Below are 18835 nucleotides of genomic sequence, written 5' to 3' on the forward strand. Positions count from 1 at the left end.
TAAAACGCTTGGTGTAAAGAAATCAACTGTGGGAGCAATTATTAGAAAATGGAAGACATACAAGACCACTGATAATCTCCCTCGATCTGGGGCTCCATGCAAGATTTCACCCGGGGGCTTCCAAATGATAACAAGAACAGTGAGCAAACGTGGGGACCTACAGAGAGCTGGGACCACAGTAACAAAGGCTATTACCAGTAACACAATGCGCCGCCAGGGACTCAAATCCTGTACTGCCAGACGTGTCCCTCTGCTGAAGAAAGTACACATCCAGGCCCGTCTGCGGTTCGCTAGAGAGCATTTGGATGATCAGGAAGAGGACTGGGAGAATGTGTTATGGTCAGATGAAACCAAAATAGAACTTTTTGGGAGAAACACAGGTTCTCGTGTTTGGAGGAGGAAGAATACTGAATTGTATCCGAAGAACACCATACCCACTGTGAAGCATGGGGGTGGAAACATCATGCTTTGGGGCTGCTTTTTTTATAGGGACCAGGACGACTGATCTGTGTAAAGGAAAGAATGACTGGGCCATGTATCGAGAGATTTTGAGTGAAAATCTCCTTCCATCAGCAAGGGCATTGAAGATGAGACGTGGCTGGGTCTTTCAGCATGACAATGATCCCAAACACACAGCCAGGGCAACAAAGGAGTGGCTTCGTAAGAAGCATTTCAAGGTCCTGGAGTGGCCTAGACAGTCTCCAGATCTCAACCCCATAGAAATTCTGTGGAGGGAGTTGAAAGTCCGTGTTCTCATCACTGCTCTAGAGGAGATCTGCATGGAGGAATTGGCCAAAATACCAGCAACACTTTGTGAATAGCTTGTGAAGAGTTACAGAAAATATTTGGCCTCCGTTATTGCCAACAAAGGGTACAAAACAAAGTATTGAGATGAACTTTTGGTATTGACCAAATACTTATTTTCCACCATGATTTGCAAATAGGTTCTTTAAAAATCAAACCATGTGATTTTCTGTTTTTTTTTTTTTTTGGGACATTCTGTCCCTCATGGTTGAGGTTAACCCATGTTGACAATTCCAGGCCTCTCTAATATTTTCAAGTGGGAGAACTTGCACAATTAGTGGTTGACTAAATACTTATTTGCCCCACTGTATATTCGCGGACTAGACATTATACCCATTCGCGACGTTAGATGGCGCCAGATATCATTGAAGCGATGTTCTGTCATGACAGATCTCAGCTACTATCAAGTTTAACCCTTTAACACCGAACGTGTCGGCAGCGCCGCGTTTACGCATGTCGTCTTTGAAGCTTCGTCACGCTGTAATTACGTCACCCACGTGCCGGTGGTTGGTCTCATTTGAAAGTGCGGAAGTTGATGTCCACACCAGTTTTTATTTGAAATCAATCGACCAAGAAAAACGGGAGATAATGTCATTTGAGTTTTATAGTTTTATTGCACTCATAAATATGCATTAAAACGCTGCATGTACCATGTATCTATCTCCATATTTCCATCATTTCTTGTCCTTTTTCAAAACCGAAAGCAGCACAAAAGTCTACATATCCCAAGAGCCGTTGTGATGTCAAGAAGGACGTACTAAATGTGAACATTTTTAATAAATTTCCGAGCGAGGCGCCAACTAAGGAAAAGGAGGCATGCGAAACAAGCAACGGCCGGTGTTGTGCGCAACACCTGTTGGTTTGAGCGAGCGACTTTGAAACGCGCAGAATGAATCTAAAACTAAATTTAGCGCAAGCTAATGCGTTATTTCATTAACTCAAGGATGAAGATGACCCGTATTTGTCGTTGTTTTCCTGGGATGAGTCGACGTCTCGGCGAGTAGAAGTGACAGCAGCGCGGAAACGGCGAAAGAATAGGCTGTGTGACGTTCAAGCTCTGTGACCTGTTCAAGCAGAAGCTTTATTGAGTGCGCAAAAAAAAAAAATTATTGGGTCGCATGCCAGAAAAAAATTGAATTGAACTGAAGTACTTGGCAATATTTTTGAAAATATTTTTTTCAATGTTATATGTATTTTTTGTTCACTATAATCTTTTCAATTTTTATATAGATGTGTGTTCAAGAAGCTTGATTGCATGTACGTATACTTTAGATAAGGTGATGGTTATAATACCTAACTTCACAAAGAGATATCCTCCAAACCCTTTTTGTGTTAGATGATATATATATATTTTTTCTCACTATTTTGCACTTTATATCACCTGTTTTGACCATGTGTAAAGGCCAAAAACGCCTATGACCATACCCGCTGTTTGTGTTGAATAGACAAACATAAAACTATTGGTCGAGCATGTTTGGTTGTCAAAGGGACACCAACATTACAAATTTTGAAAAAAATTTGGGGGGATTTTTTTGTCTTTTTGGGTCCAAAATGTGGATTCACCAGTTTGCATTACTTTATTGTAGGGCTGTCAAACGATTGAAATTTTTAATTGCGTTAGTTACAGCTTGAAAATTAATTAATCGCAATTCAAACCATCTAAAAAATATGCCATATTTTTCTGTAAGTTATTGTTGGAATGGAAAGATAAGACACAAGATGGATATTTACATTCAACATACGTTACATAAGTACTGTATTTGATATGACAATAAATCATCAAGATAGCATTAACATTATTAACATTCTGTTAAAGCGATCCATGGATAGAAAGACTTGTAGTTCTTAAAAGATAAATGTTAGTACAAGTTATAGAAATTTTATATTATACTTTCGTTTGAATAAAATTTGTCAAATTTTCAATCAAAAAAAAACTAATAGCCCGCCTTTGTTGATGTCAATAATTACACAATGCTCATGGGTGCTGAAGCCCATAAAATCAGTCGCATCCAAGCGCCAGCAGAGGGCGACAAAACTCCAAAAAACACAAGTAACAAGTTAGCATTGCACTGTGCTGTCATTTTAATCTGTTTGAGCGGGGCATGTGCGTTAATTGCGTCAAATATTTTAACGTGATTAATTTAAAAATTCATTACCGCCCGTTAACGCGATAATTTTGACAGCCCTACTTTATTGCAATGTTTTTCCTTATTCAGATTTTGTTTCAAGACTACAGTTACAGTTAACTTCTTTGATAGTTAATGCAGTTATTGTAATGTTGTTGTTTTATCACAATAGATTGGTTTATTAACCAGAAGCCATTTACGAATGTGATTGCACTTTAGTTGACATATTTAAATGCTCAGATATTAAGATTTGAATGAGGCAAAATAACATGCTTTTTCTCTCAAATATATTGTTATAATCATGTTTCAGATGTACTGTAATTATTTTCTGTGTCAAAATTAATTTGGTGTTCAAAAAGTCTTTTTTCAAATTTGAGTCTTGAAATAGAGGAGGTCGTCTTATAATCAGGGCCATCTTATATTCGGGCCAATACGGGTAAATAATTTATTAACGACTGCATTCTGGCCTGTGACTCGCACCAATATGCCTGCCTCACTCTATTGATTAATCCGAGTAGAGATATGTGGACATTGCCCTCTAGTGGCGGCCGCCATTATTGGGGTGTTTACACACCTCAGTAGCAGCCCAGCGTCAGTCAGAGTAAACAGTAAAGTTAGCTGCGTGCTGCAGGCGGCACACCTCAGCAATGGCGGACTTCGGGTCGTTTTACTCGGATTAGTCAGCCGATATAATATTAAAACTGGATAAAATATCGTCATAGAAATCAATTGGAACTAGCATCTATTTTTTCTTTGTTGCATCAGATTTGTTCCCGTAAATAATAAGCCCAGTTGCTAGCGTAGATGACTGGAAAACAGACATCTTTGGACAGCTTTTTACTGGAAAAACGCCACCTGATAAGTCAGAAGAGGACCACGCTGCATAATATGTGGCCAAAACTTAGCAAATGAAGCCTTCAAAGCTGCTTCGGCACATAGATACTAAGCACCCTGGAATAATGGATAAGCCTTTGGAATTTTTTAAAAAGAAAAGCGAGAGCACAAATGACAGAAACAATTAGAGAGGGCCGACACATCAACAGAAGCAAACTGTAATGCTAAAGGCTAAAGCCAAGAAACCTTTCATGACTGGAGAACTTATGCCTGCTACCAATGATATTTTTCAATTTAGGAGAGGCCGCTGTTAAGAAAGGATTCGGCATCTGGTGACTTACATTTTCCTGTTAGTTTTTAGCTCCATTGTGTTATATTTACTGTATTTTCCTGCCTTGCATTGTCGGTCCCCGAAAAAGAGACCCACATCACACCGGTCCGTGGTGCAAGAAAGGTTGGAGACCACTGCTCAAGACCAACCTGGAAGTCTACCAGCTTGTCCGCTCTATGGTAAGGTGTTTTTATCATACGACTGTCATGATTCAACCATTGACAAATACAAGATGATAACAGCTTCCATTTATTTGGCATTTTTATGCTATAAATAAAAATACTGTAACGTTTACACAGTTATTTCGTTCGTATGTATTGCAGAACATGTAATAACCACAAAAATGTACATACATGAAAAAAATTAATTCACAAGAAGTGGCTAAAAATGATCACCCGCCACTTCAAGCCCCTTTTTTCCCCCCAAAGGAAAAATATTACAAACACGCCATCACATGCACTGAAGGAATCTGAACACTAATTACGTCACGTTGCCCAAAAAAACACTTAGTCCAGAACAGTTTGGTATCACACAACTACACAAAAAGACTTTAATTCTCATGATGGAATTAAATTAAAAAACTACTTTCTACTCGTCAGGTTGTGGTTTTGCCTGTGCATGAAGGGTGCGTCGCTACGTCACCATCTGAGTCCTCCAGAGGTTCATTTGGCGCGCACTGGTCACTTGTTTACGCTGGACGTGAGACCTGGTCATGAAAATTGGATCTGCTGTACGGTGGGAATCTGCATGAAAAGTGGGTTACATATTATGGAAAGTGACTTTTTAATGACTTGTCCGAAACGACTGCCTACCTGTTGATATGATGTGGTGTACACCATGACGTTTTGCTGTTGACCGTCAGCTGTTATTATTCCCGCAGGGAGAGTGTTTGCTGGAAAGTGACAGATTTTTTGTTGAAAACAAGTGAATTTGTATTCATAAAAAAAAAAAAAAAAACTAAAAGTCACTTACCGACAGTGTTGGGAATAACGCCGTTATAAATAACGCCGTTACATGACGGCGTTATTTTTTCATTAACGGGATAATCTAACTATTTTTTCCGCCGTTACGCCGTTACCGTTACTGACGGTCAAACGCGGTGCGTTACTAACTTTGAATAAATTGAAGAAACTACCAGCCGTAGCGAGTGTACTCTGCTGTTTGTTATCCAAGACTTGGGGTACGTTCAGGTTCATGGCAATGAAAAAAGTAAGAACGCAAGAACCATGGAATTGCCGTTTGATACGGTCATAATGTGCAGGTCCTGCACCCATCCGCGGCAAAACTGTTCGTAGCTTTGTAGCGATTTGTAATTTCGGAATCGCTGATGAGTTAAGTAAAACATACACCAAACAATAAATACAGCAGAATGTCCATTTTGCGTAATTGTGGAAGCCAGTCGACATCTTTACTCCATTTGTCTTCGGCTTGCTAGTAAGTAGAGGTGGGAATCTTTTAGCACCTAATGATTCGATTATGAAGCGATTATTGATGCCCCCCACCCTTTTTTTTTTAATGTTTTATATATATTAGAGCTGAAACGAATACTTGAGCAACTCGAGTTTAAAAACTGATCAAAGTAATTTTATTCACCTCGAGGAATCGTTTAATTTTGCCAGCTCTAAGCATCCCGTTTTGCCCGGACTACTTTTAATGCGGGACAACGCGCTGACGTCACGTGCGTAGAGGAAGAAGCAATAAAACGAAAGAAAAAATACAGCCTCTTCAAACTACGCCGACGTTGCTAAAAACTACGCACGCATGATGCTAATTTGGTAGCAGGTAGTGTCCGATGCGTTTCATAGATATCGCATGCATTTAGGACTAGATGCGAAATGATAGACTCGGCCACGTCTGGGCAGCGTTGGTAAACAGCCGCCATCTTTAAGCAGTAGACTTCTCATCGCTAATAAATATAACGTTACTGTCACATGCTCACGTAACGTTAGCCCTTCGGAAGGCTAGGTTTCTATTGATTATGACCACTGTCGATGCGTGGCTAACATGTCTTACATACAGGCTTTATTTAATCTGTAAAAACACAGCGCTGTAGAGTGATGAGGGTGTAAAATTAAAGCATAATAAAGCTAACTGTCAGTTTTAGCTCAGTAGTCATTGCTGAATAAATGTGCTCCAATACAGTAGGTATCATACATTTATTTTGAACACTGCAAAAACTCAGAATCCTACCAGTACTTACAGTTTAGACCAACTTAAAAATAGCTTGACACAGATGGAAACTAAATTGAAACACGTAGGGAAAACAAGTAGCTTTCAAGTGATGTGTGTTATAAAGCGTAATTACATTTTTAGGAAAGAAATATGTTTGTTTTTTATATTGGCTGTTTTCAACAATGTACATCGAAAATAAAGACACTGATTGACTGAAAATGGTTCAATATTGGATTAAATGTCTTTTTTTTCTCATGTATATGTTTAATTGTGCTTTATCTAAAAAAAAAAAATGTTTTATCCGATTACTCGATTAAATTTTCAGTCGATTACTCGATTACTAAAATATTCGATAGCTGCAGCCCTAGTATATTTGTTCCAAAATTGTTCAAAAATCCTCTCGGGCTAAATAAACCAAACTACTATTTTAGTATCAAGTTACCTGTTAAAAACAGTAAATAAAATACTCAAGTCCCCATTCTGTATCAGCAGCTTTAAACTACATTCAATTAATTTAATGTTGTGAATCAACCGTTAAAGTTGTTAAAATTGCCCCTGTTATTCCATAGTTTCCCTTATGTCTACTTTCGACATGTGAAAGTTTAGAACTGTTTCATCATTTAAAGATAGATTCAAGTCAAGATTTTGCCGATTTTGGGGTATTTTAGATAAAAAGTAATTAGGTTCACTACAACAGAGCCTTTTAGATAAGTCTACTGCTTCAAGATGGCGCCTGTTTAGTAGCGCGGGAAAGTCTGTCATTTCGCATCTAGTTCTTGGTACATGGTCATACGCGGCCGTCGTCTGTCATTTCACATCTAGTTCCAAATATATGTGATATCTACCATAGCCGTATGTTGCCGTATGTTTGTAGCAACTAGCAACTGGGCGCTGTTTGTAGCGGCTGACGGCCGCAGTCGGGTATTTTTTTTTTTTTTTTTTTTTTATCTAGCGGCATTAGCTTCACATGATATTTACTCTCAGTCCGTTCCTCATTGCGTCCCGAAGACCGCGCTGACTGTGTTTTATTTCCGCTTTACCTGGTATAATTCAATAATCGGAAATTGGATGTTTGTGAATCGTTCTCGAATCTTCCACGGCCGAATAGCGAATAATCTAAGAATCGGAAATTTTGCACGCCTCTACTAGTAAGGGTCAACATTGTTCACATCCTTAAGTTTGATCACATATCTGTTCTTCGCCTTAGTAACGAGTTTGTCTCTTTATCGAACTGGCAAGTTCAAAGTTTAATGTCCCGCGATCCAGACCTGCTTCCAATATGGCTGCGTTGTTGTCAAATCTCACGTGATCCCCCATTCTGTGACGTAAACGCTCGAGCCTAATAACGCACGTACTTCAGAGCCGTTTGTGTATATGTGAATTGTCTCGCGCCTATGTTTATATATGTGTATTTGTTGTTAATTAAGTTTTTTTTTTTTTTTAAACTGCAGAGCCGGTGTTTTCACACACAAACCGGAACAGCGCGTGCGGCAAACACACAAACGCAAAACAGATGCAGAGGGATATGATGGCAGAGCATGCAGAGGAAAATTTGTCCTTCACGAGGTGGAGATATACACTATACTAACACTATTTCATGTTGGTCGAAATTAGGGCTGTCAAACGATTAAAATTTTTAATCGAGTTAATTACAGCTTAAAAATTATTCGTATTTAATCGCAATTCAAACCATATATAAAATATTTTTCTGTAAATTATTGTTGGAATGGAAAGATAAGACACAAGACGGATATATACATTCAACATACGGTCCATAAGTACTGTATTAGTTTATTATAACAATAAATCAACAAGATGGCATTAACATTATTAACATTCCCTCTAAGCGAACCATGGATAGAAAGACTTGTATTTCTTAATAGATAAATGTTAGTTCAAGTTATATAAATTTTATATTAAAACCCCTCTTAATGTTTTCGTTTTATTAAAATTTGTAAAATTTTCAATCAAAAAATATAGTAGCTCGCCATTATTGATGTCAATAATTACACCATGCTCACTCATGGTGCTGAAAGCCATAATATCAGTTGGACCCAAGCACAAAAAAACAAGTAACGAGTGGACATTACACTCTACTGTCATTTTAATCTGTTTGAGCGGGGCATGTGCGTTAATTACGTCAAATATTCTAATGTGATTAATTTTAAAAATTAATTACCGCCCGTTAACGCGATAATTTTGACAGCCCTAGTCGAAATTAAAGGAAAGAATCTGCAAGTAAAGTGTCATTTATGTCCCAGGGCAAAGCTTTTGTCGACATCTGTGGTAAGCAATTCAAATCTGTTTATTTTTGTTGCACTTCAAGTGTAGGATAAATCTGTTGCTGGTGAGGTGCAATAAACATTACAAGGTTCTATAACACGACTACCTGTCTGTTCTTCTCTATTCAACTGACTCGAATACTGCTCAGAAAATTTCAAATTCTTTGACATCCAACAACTTTTTTTTAAAGTAACGGAAATAGTTACTTTTACTATAGAGTAATTCGGTTACTAACTCAGTTACTTTTTGGAAGAAATAGTCAGTAACTATAACTAATTACTTTTTGAAAGTAACGTGCCCAATACTGCTTACCGAAGCTGTCATCTGCTAGCTCCTCTCCAAGGCTTTCCCCCACAGACACACCGGCGATGCCCTTTTCCCCTTTCATTGCCTGGTGGGTAAACATATAACCTATTTAATACATGGTAGAAGACTATTTTTCTTTTTAACCCGTCCCTCTTCGTTTCTCACCTCTCGGAATTTCTGCAGGTACAGCTTTAACGGCTCCACGTACATGTCGAAGCCCAGCGTGGACATAGCGAACAGGATGTCCTCACCGTTGATGGTCTTGCGCTTCTCCTGGTGACAGCGTTCGCTGGCCTCGCTGGTGATGAAGCTGATGAACTCGCTGACGCACTCCTGCACGCACTCTTTGGCGTCTTTTGCAATCTGCGGAAGGTGACGGTGTTGTTGCGGCGGGTTCTAAATTTAATGCCACTTGAGTGTAGGAACAAACCTTTCCAGTTTGCGGGACGGCGTTCTTCATAATGCGAGCTACGTTAGCGATGGGGAGGTAGATGTCCTGCTCCCGGTAGTTCTCCTTCGCGCCACTGTCATCGTGGTCGTTCATACCTTCGTCGGCATCATCTACAAGATTGTTGTACCGTTATTGCATTTAAGCCATAAAAGTGATGCCAGCATATAAGCGCTCACCATCCTGCTGCAACACATAGTGCGAAGATGGAATGAACTCCCCTGTGATGCCCAGCTGGGAGGCGTCGGTCGTGGCACCGTCTCCATCCATCTGAGGGAACCCAGAAATGCACATTTATTATTCACTGACTAAATTAGCTACAACCTAGGGTTGTTCCGATCATGTTTTTTGCTCCCGATCCGATCGTTTTAGTTTGAGTATCTGCCGATATTTCCCGATCCGATTGTTTGGTTTTTTTTTTGCTCCCGATTCAATTCCAATCATTCCCAATAATTTTTCTCGATCATATACATTTTGGCAATGCATTAAGAAAAAAATGAATAAAACTCGGACGAATATATACATTCAACATACAGTACATAAGTACTGTATTTGTTTATTATGACTATAAATCCTCAAGATGGCATTTACATTATTAACTTTCTTTCTGTGAGAGGGATCCACGGATCGAAAGACTTGTAATTCTTAAAGGATAAATGTGACTTTGTATATTGTGACTAAATACTGCCATCTAGTGTATTTGTTGAGCTTTCAGTAAATGATACTGTAGCCATTCAACTTCTGCCCAAATGCATGATGGGAAGTGCAACCGTGACTGTGCGTCGTGGTACCAATTGATATACAGTGGTACCTCTACATACGAATTTAATTCGTTCCAGGACCTTGTTTGTAAGTCGAAATGGTCGTATGTCGAGCAGGATTTTCCCATAGGAATACATTATAATTCCATTAATTCGTTCCAAAGCCTAAAAACATACACTAAATTCTTAATAAATACTGCTGGCACTGTTACAAATGGCAATTAAACATAGAAAAACAAATAAGTTATAAATAAATAATTCAGAATAATATAATAATAATAAGAATAATTAATAATTATTCCTGTAAATAATGTAACGAATTGGATTCTAATATGGCGGACACTTTTTACTGTCCCTGAACGCACCGCGAAGCTGACGTCTCAGTGAGATAGGTCGGTGCGGTAGAGATAATACTTTCGTTTTCTTGAGAGCAGTCAACTGCTTAAGACAATGGGCGTTTTGTGTTGGATAAGTTCTTAAATAGATGATAAAAACGTGACGAAGCTGGCGATTTCCTTGGCAATGTTACCACAATAATAATTGTCACCTTAACTTATAAATAGTGGCGAACGGTGGTCGGAAGAGGACCATGGAGCTGTATTGTTGAGCCAGTTCAGGGACGCGCACCCCAAGCTCATATTTTTCTATAACTTGCATCTTCATTTCAAAGGTAAGCATCATTTTTTTTCCTTGTTTCTCCAACTGTATCAACTTTTTTTGAAAACTGTTGATTTCTCACACAAGAAAATCCACCGTGCGTTCGTTTGCAGCGCTGTCATGTCGTCATATTTCGAGCAACTCGTCGGATGTAGAAACAAATGGCGGCTCAAATTTTACGTCGGATGTCGAAAAGATCGTGTGTCGAAGTGATCGTATGTAGAGGTACCACTGTATCTTCTCTGCGTTGGGAGATAACATAGGGTGTTAAGAAAGAGAACAACTACTACCTTTCTTCCCCACATTGCTTACCACGATTATTCTAATTGCTGGGAGAGGAATTGTAAGGCTTTAGCCATTTAAAAAAAGGCTCCAAAGGCTGTCAAAATTCACTCTATTCATTTTACGCTGCCTTTTAGCTCTAAATACTGTATGGGTAAAACAGCGCCTTTATAAATTGAACGCGACAATGCGTGAGTGGGTCGTGCAGCGCATGCATTAATTGTGTTAAATATTGTAACGTGATGAATGTAAAAAATATTAATTCTCGCCGTTAATGCGTTAAATGTGATATCCTACCTTAAACTTAAACTAAGACTCTGGAAGAGTGTAACACATTATGTCTGTAACGTTAAATACAATTAGAAAACTATTTAATTAAGAAATATATTTTAAAAAAGGCACGTCCGATATTTTTTTGCCGATTCCGATACTTTGAAAATGACGTGATCGGACCCCTACTAGAACCCCTAGCAAAAAGTATGGAATCACCAGTCTCGGACAAGCACGCACTCAGACATTTTATTATGTAGAATAAACTTGGATAAAAAGCTTGAAAAAATAATGAATTAGTTCAAAATTGCAACTGTTTTGCATTCAGAAACACTAAAAGAAATGAAGAAAAAACATTGTGGAGTCAGCAAATGTTACTTTTATAGAATCACTCCATTCTGAACAAAAAAAAAATTGGAATCACTACATTTTGAGGAGAAAATACAGACACACCCAGTCAATTTCCTTTCCTTAATTGGGCCCTGCCTCAGATTAGATCTGCTCGTTAGTCAGTCAGCAGCTAAAAACAGTGCAGTTATCACACCTTGGAGGGCTGCTGGACCAAGTGCATTCACAAGAATCATGGCTCCATGAAGAGCGATGTCTCTTGAGACCAAGGAGAGATTATCAAACTTCTTGAAGACGGTAACGCTACACGTATGGTTGCCGAAGACGTGGGCTGTTCACAGTCAGCTGTATCAAAAATCTGGACCAAGTACAAACAGCATGGCAAGGTTGGTAAAGTTAAGCATACTGGTAGATATCCAAACGTCATGACAAACACTAAAGGCCATATGTCTTGAAAACAGAAGATGTACAACAAGACAAATGAAGAAATGGGAGGAAGCTGGAGTCAAGGTATGTGACAAATGTGCAAAATTGCCTGAAGGAAATGGGATTTTCATACAAGAAAGCCATAGGCACAACATGTTGATGACCCCAAAATGCAGTGTCAGCAATAAAATTAACTTACAAGAATATTTATAATAATTTGACAATGAGCGTTTTTTTGATTCCCATCATTCTTGAGGGGAATTCTAAATCAGGCTGCTTAGGCTATACGTTTCACCAAGATCGTCATCCATTGAATATGGTGCGCCCGCCGATGTCGTGCCAATGTAGTTACCCCAGTCAAAAATTGTATCCCCTGGGTGGAGCTATATGGAGGTAGATTTGTGTCTTTATTATTGAATTAAAAAAAAAAAAGAGTTGCTTCAATCAAAATATATATTTTCAACCAAAAAAATGTCGCTTCAATCAAAAAAAAAAAAAAAGTGTTTGAATGCAAAAATACATTTTAAACTCAAAAAACTTAAATTTTTTTTTTTTTTTTTTTAAATAAATAAATAAAAAAGCATGTGAAAGGTATTTATTTTATTTTATTTTATTTATTTATTTATTTATTTTATTGAAGCAACTTTTTTGATTGAAGTAATGTTGATTTGTGTTTGGGCCACATTTTGGCCAGGACATTTTTGTCTTTATTATTCAATCAAAAAATAAGTTGCTTCAAAAAAAATACCGATTTTCAAAAAGAAAATCACTTAAATCATAACAAAAATTCAACCCAAAAAAAGTTTTTGAATGCGAAAAAATATTTGAGATTGAAAATTTTGCATTTGAACACTTAATTTTTCATTGAAAAAGTTTTCTTTGACTGAAGCAATCCTTTTTGTTAGGACATGTGTCTAAATCATTCAATCCCCTAAAAAAGTTGGTTCAATCAAAAAAAAAAAAAAAAAAAAAAAAAAAAAAAAATCAAAAGAAATCATTAAAAAAAAATTTTTTTTCTAATTTATTTGTTTTTTGTTGAAAATTCTATGCAAAGCAAATGACAGTCAAAGGTGCTCGAAAAATAATTTTGACCCATTATAAAATTATATTTTTTTGGTTATTTCATTCATTTTTGTTGCAGTTTTATTGCTTTACAACTTTTATATATATATAGGAAAGTGAATTACGTGCAATGACACTTTCCTCCAGGGGGGGCATGGCCCGCCCTTAAAATCCGCTTATGAGGAAAGCAAAAAGGAAACCATCATTGACACTTAAACAGAAAATAACTACACTGCAATGGGCTAAGGAGAATCAATAATGGACTGTGAAAGACTGGATGAAGGTTATTTTCAGTGATGGGTCAAGAATCTGCATTGGACAAGGTGTCGCTGCTGGAACTTTTGTTTGGTGCCGTTCCAGTGAGATTTACAAAAATGACTGCCTGAAGAAAACATCAAAATTCCCTCAGTCCTTCATATGGGGCTGCATGTCAGGCAAAGGCACTGGGGAGATAGTTGTGGTTAAATCTTCAATAAATGCACAAGTTTACATTAAAATTTTAGCTTTCTTATCCTTTCAATTAAAAATGTTTGGGGATAATGAAATCATTTTCCGAGATGACAATGCATCATGATACCGAGCTCAAACTTAAAGCATTCCTAGGAGAAAGACTCATTCAGTCAATGTCATGACCAGTAAATAACCCAGATCTCAACCCTATTGAAAACCTGTGGCGGAAATTGGGGGAAAAAGGTCCACAGCAAGGCTCTGACGATGATCTGACAACTGCAATCAAAGAGAGTTGGCACCAAATTGATGAAGAAAACTGTTTGTCAGTCATCATGTCCATACCTCAGAGACTGCAAGCTGTCATAAAAGCCAGAGGTGGTGCAACTAAATACTACAGATGTGTTTTGATTGTTATTTCTTTGTTTGTTTCTCATGATTGAATTTTTTCCCCCTCAGAATGAAGTGATTCTTTATTTCCCTGCACTTGCTCTATAAAAGTAACATTTACTGACCACCACAATGTTTTTATTCATTTCTTTTAGTGTTTCTGAATGCTAAAGAGTTGCACTTTTGAACCAATTCATTATTTTTTCAAGCTTTTAATCAGAGTTTGTTCTACATAATAAAACGTCTGAGTGAGTGCTCGTCCGAGACTAGTGATTCCATACTTTTTGCTAGGGGTTGTATTTATGACGTGGTGGGAAAGTTCTGTATCTTATGCACTTGTACCGAAAAAAAAAAGTGTTAAAATAGTCATTTATGATTCACTTTTCAGAATACAGTAACACAAGCACATTCTCATTGATGCCTAGTTATTCAATGAAATGTCAAAATATGACGTGAAATTCAGATGCAATCACAAATTGTATTTAAATGCTTAGATATTGCACTATTCTGGAGGAAATGTGGATTTATTAGTTTATTTTTGGTTGACAAAGACCTCGATACGGAGAAGGAAAAAAACACGACGGTGTGTGTAGCTCATATATGCTAACTGTTAGCTCGCTCGCGATAAGCACGAAAAGCAATCGAGTTATTCGCCTGATTAAATCACAAGCTATTTTATTACAGTACTGCATAGCAAATAAGTCATTCCCCATCTCGTTACCTTTGCGAGGTAAAACCGCACGCGTATGCACGCTATCCGTTGCGTTATTGGACATTTGGTCTAAAGCGTCGGCCCTGTTTCTTTGTCGTAGAACGTGACGGCGGCCCGAATCGTTTTAACCGGCAAAGAACAAGTTTCGCCGGGCAAATAGTTCCAGCCGATCCGCTGTCTTTCAAGCGGATGACAATTTTCTAAAAAAAAAAAATTGAGCTGGCCGACGGACATTTCCATTCGAGCTAACGAGGAATCGGTTAGCAATCATTGGCCGGAGACACACACAGACCTGCAATGAAGCCCTGGTTGGTTACCTTCCTGAGACGGCTGTTTGGTTGGACAGAAAATGGCTGCGAAAGGACCAGTCCCAGCGCGGAGCCACGGCTGCACTACCGGCTCTGGCCTGTAGAGCGCCGCGTCGCCTTCGCGGCTTCGCCACAAGCTCGTACTTTCTAAATTCTGTACAATTTACCCTACACGTACGCGGTTACCTGAACTGCATATCTACTCAAACGTAAGGAAATGTATGTAAAATCACGTATTTATATAATATACCTTATCATGTTTATTTCAGCCTAGACTGTATGCTGTTTATAGGATTTCCGGGAGTACCTGAACGCAGCTCTTCACTGATTGTTTTAACACTCCCGCTTACAAATGTTTAATAAACTGCATCAGGTTCCTCGTATGTTTTGCACGTCCTACCCCTCAGCAGATTTTTTAAGGCTCCGTTTTAATTTGGACCACAATAACTATGTTTTTTTGCAATGACGACATCGAAACGCTGACATTAAAATACGTTATGGAGTATTTTAACTTGTTAAGCTTCTGTATATTACATTTTTGTATTGGGAGAAAATACTTCGACTCATACATTTTAAAGCAAGTACTTTGTACTGTATCTGTACTTTTACTTCAGTTAAAAAAAATTTTGAGTACTTCATCCAACACTGCTTCCTGGGGTATTTTTTTCCACTTTATACAATAAACAATACACATTGTTATGCAAATATTGCCATTTAATATGCCTGTTTTCCACCTTTCATAGCAGTCCATTTCAAAGCGATGTTTTTGTTTTTTTGTTTGAAAACAATTCGTTATCAATATCCGGCCAGATGCCCCCGGAAAGCCACAAAAACGGTCTCGCATTTGTATACTTTTGATAACCAGTTATTCTCACAAATTATGTTTTTGCACATTTTTAACTCCGAGAGACAGCGAGAACCAAAAGTGCTATTTGCCATGTGGCAAAATGGATTTTGTCATGTGGCATTTTTTTTTTTTTTTTCATGTGGCAAAATTGATTTTGCGATGTGGCATCTTTTTTGGTATGTGGCAAAATGAATTTTGGCTTGTGGCATTTATTTTTTATTTTTGTATGTAGCATTTTTTGGGGGGTAAATGGCATTTTTGCATGCCATGCACGTCCATGCCATTGACGGCTATGCACGTCCAAATTTTCCATTCATTTTAAATGGCAGAAAAACATGCATGGCTGTGATTTTTGATCATCCACTTACCATTACGCCGCACTGACATCCAACTGGTACCCAAGTCAGGCTATGCCATTGACGGCTATGCACGCCCAAATTTTCCATTCATATTTAATGGCAGAAAAACAAAATCCGTTTTGCCACATGGCAAGAAAAATGCCATATGGCGGTTTAGCGGCACGCAGACCTTTTTTTTTTTTTTTTTTTTCTTCAGTGTTTTCAGTGGTCAAGTTTCAGTTTCAGTGGTACACGTTGGCGTGCCTGCGCAGTTGGCCAGCACACATATACGCACATAAAAATAAAAAAATAAAAAAAGCCCAGTCGAAAGGGGCACTTTGGGCATGTAGGGGAAAAGGGGCAGGTGCTCAAGCACCCTCCGCCCTCCCCCCTGCACGAGCCTGCAACACACAGAATTTTTTTTTTTTCAGCCAGCAGCAGCCACTGTAATTAATGTAAAAAGTAGGGCTGTCAAACGATTAAAATTTTTAATCAAGTTAATCACAGCTTAAAAATTAATTAATCGTAATTAATCGCAATTCAAATCACGTCATCATATTTAATGGCAGAAAAACAAACAAAATCCGTTTTGCCACATGGCAAGAAAAATGCCATATGGCAAAGTCAATTTAAAAAGGAAAAAAAAGAAAAAAGCCACACGGTAAAGAAAAAATGCCACATGGCAAAATCAATTTTGCTTGCCACATGGTAAAAAAATATCACATGGCAAAAAATGCCATATGGCAAAAAAAATGCCACATGGCAAAAAAAAAAAAAAAACTAAATGCTGCTCCTCATTTACCCACTAAAAGGCAGCAGTACTCTAAGCAACATTACCCCGTGTGACCCTTCCAATTTTCTAAAATGGCGACAATCAACAACAAAAAAAAGAAAGTTGACTGCGACGGCCAACGCTTCAAGGATAGGTGGAAATTGGACTATTTTTTTCACTAAAATACGCAACATTTTTGTCTGCCTCATTTGCAAAGAGATAGTCGCTGTTTTTAGAGAGTTCAGTGTGAGGCGATATTACCAAACAAGACACGCTGACATGTACGACAAGATTACAGGAAAGATACGCAGCGAGAAATTGAAGCAACTTGAAGTTAGTTTAATTTCACAGCAGCGGTATTTTGCAAGAGCCCGAGAGTCGAAAGAGAACGCCACAAGGGCTAGTTGCGAAATTGTTGAAATTATTAATTTAAAAAAATATATAAAGTAAATGTGACAAACAGAATGGCTTGCAAAAATTTGCTTATATATATTGTTCTACGAAAAGGACGTCAGCCAAGGTCGGCCCCCCACATTTTTACCACACCAAATCTGGCCCCCTTTGCAAAAACTTTGGACACCCCTGGGCTAGAACATGAACAGAACCACACTTTATGTTGACATCCTGCCGAACCAGTATGGACTATAGTATAGTGTTTAAGTGCAGTTCCACCAAAACCCCACAGGAGAGCAGCTTGAAGACAAATATTGTCTTATCTTTTTTTTTTTTTACTACTTTGCAATTTTATCATTTGCACTGTAACTAGCAAATCAATTTTGTTGTGCAATTCTGCAATAACAAAAGGAAGTCATTTATAAAGTGCATTTTTTGTGAACCTGTTGCAGTTCCAAATCATTCCCACAGGAGGGGAGCATTGAGACGTGTATTGAGCTTAAATGCAGTTTATTAGCCATTTTTATCCTATACTATTTGCACTGTAAAGACCACCTCGGTTTTGTTGTACTAATGACAATAAAGGAATTCATTCATAAAGTGCATTTTCTTTGTGAATAACCAGTTACATTTCCACCAAATTACCCACAGAACGACAGCAATGCCGCATGTAATAGGAGTGGGAACCTCTTGTTACCTAACGATACGATTTGCGATTCAAAGCTCACGATAACCATAAGCGGATTTTAAGAGGGGGGGCTGGTGGCCGAAAAGTGTCATTGCATAAAATTGACTTTCCTATAAATATATTAAAGTTGTAAAGCAATAAAACTGCAACAAAAATGAATGAAATGAACAAAAAACAAACAAAAAAAATTATAATGGGTCAAAATTATTTTTCGAGCACCTTAGACGGTCATTTGCTTTGCATATAATTTTCAACAAAAAATAAATAAAAAATAGCAGAGGGCATTTTGATATATCAACTGATTTTTTTCTTTGATTGAAAATTTTTTTTTTGATTGAAACAACTTTTTTGGGGGGGATTGAATGATTTAGACACCAATGTCCTACCCATAATATGGCCCAAACACAAAATAAATCGCTTCAATCAAAGACGACTTTAAGTCGTCAAATACATTTTTCAATCTCAAATATTTTTTCGCATTCCAAAACGTTTTCTGATTGAATTCTTTTTTAGATTGAAGTGATTTTTCTTTTTAAAAATTTTTTTAAGCAACTTATTTTTTGATAGAATAATAAAAAACAAAAACGTCCTAGCCAAAATGTTGCCCAAACACAAATCAACATTACTTCAATCAAAAAAGTTGATTCAATTAAAAAAACCAAAAAATCAAAGAAAAATAGCTTTCACATGCATTGTTTTGAGTATCAAATTGATTTTTGCATTCATATTTTTATTGAAGTGACTTTATTTTTGAAAATATATTTTGATTGAAGGAACCTTTTTTTTTTTTAATTGGTGCAACTTTTTTTAAATTGAATCATAAAGACACA

The 18835-nt window shown here is 37.6% G+C and overlaps 1 protein-coding gene and 1 long non-coding RNA gene across 3 annotated transcripts in view; one reads left to right on the top strand and one right to left on the bottom strand.

Moving 5' to 3' along the window:
* LOC130928587 (uncharacterized) overlaps nucleotides 1-9883 on the top strand; it is a 31904-nt gene extending 22021 nt beyond the window's left edge. Inside the window, exons 3-4 of the long non-coding RNA XR_009066719.1 lie at nucleotides 4184-4274; nucleotides 4695-9883. This is a non-coding gene — a long non-coding RNA (uncharacterized LOC130928587). The remainder of the gene's footprint in view (nucleotides 1-4183; nucleotides 4275-4694) is intronic.
* LOC130928583 (nuclear transcription factor Y subunit beta-like) lies at nucleotides 4328-15030 on the bottom strand. Of its 2 annotated transcripts, none has more exons than XM_057855281.1 (7): nucleotides 14952-15030; nucleotides 9484-9574; nucleotides 9287-9417; nucleotides 9022-9219; nucleotides 8863-8941; nucleotides 4908-4987; nucleotides 4328-4838 (listed from the first exon to the last, which is right to left on the bottom strand). In XM_057855281.1, the coding sequence occupies exons 2-7, from the start codon at nucleotides 9572-9574 to the stop codon at nucleotides 4806-4808; spliced, it is 612 nt and encodes a 203-aa protein (XP_057711264.1). In that variant the 5' UTR covers nucleotides 14952-15030; the 3' UTR covers nucleotides 4328-4805. The 2 variants fall into 2 exon arrangements, with proteins under 2 accessions (XP_057711264.1, XP_057711265.1); XM_057855282.1 differs by lacking the exon at nucleotides 14952-15030 and adding an exon at nucleotides 14669-14929.
* Between the last annotated feature and the right edge of the window lie 3805 nt (nucleotides 15031-18835).

This window comes from Corythoichthys intestinalis, chromosome 13 (genome assembly GCF_030265065.1).
Source record: "Corythoichthys intestinalis isolate RoL2023-P3 chromosome 13, ASM3026506v1, whole genome shotgun sequence".
NCBI classification, from domain to species: Eukaryota; Metazoa; Chordata; class Actinopteri; order Syngnathiformes; family Syngnathidae; genus Corythoichthys; species Corythoichthys intestinalis.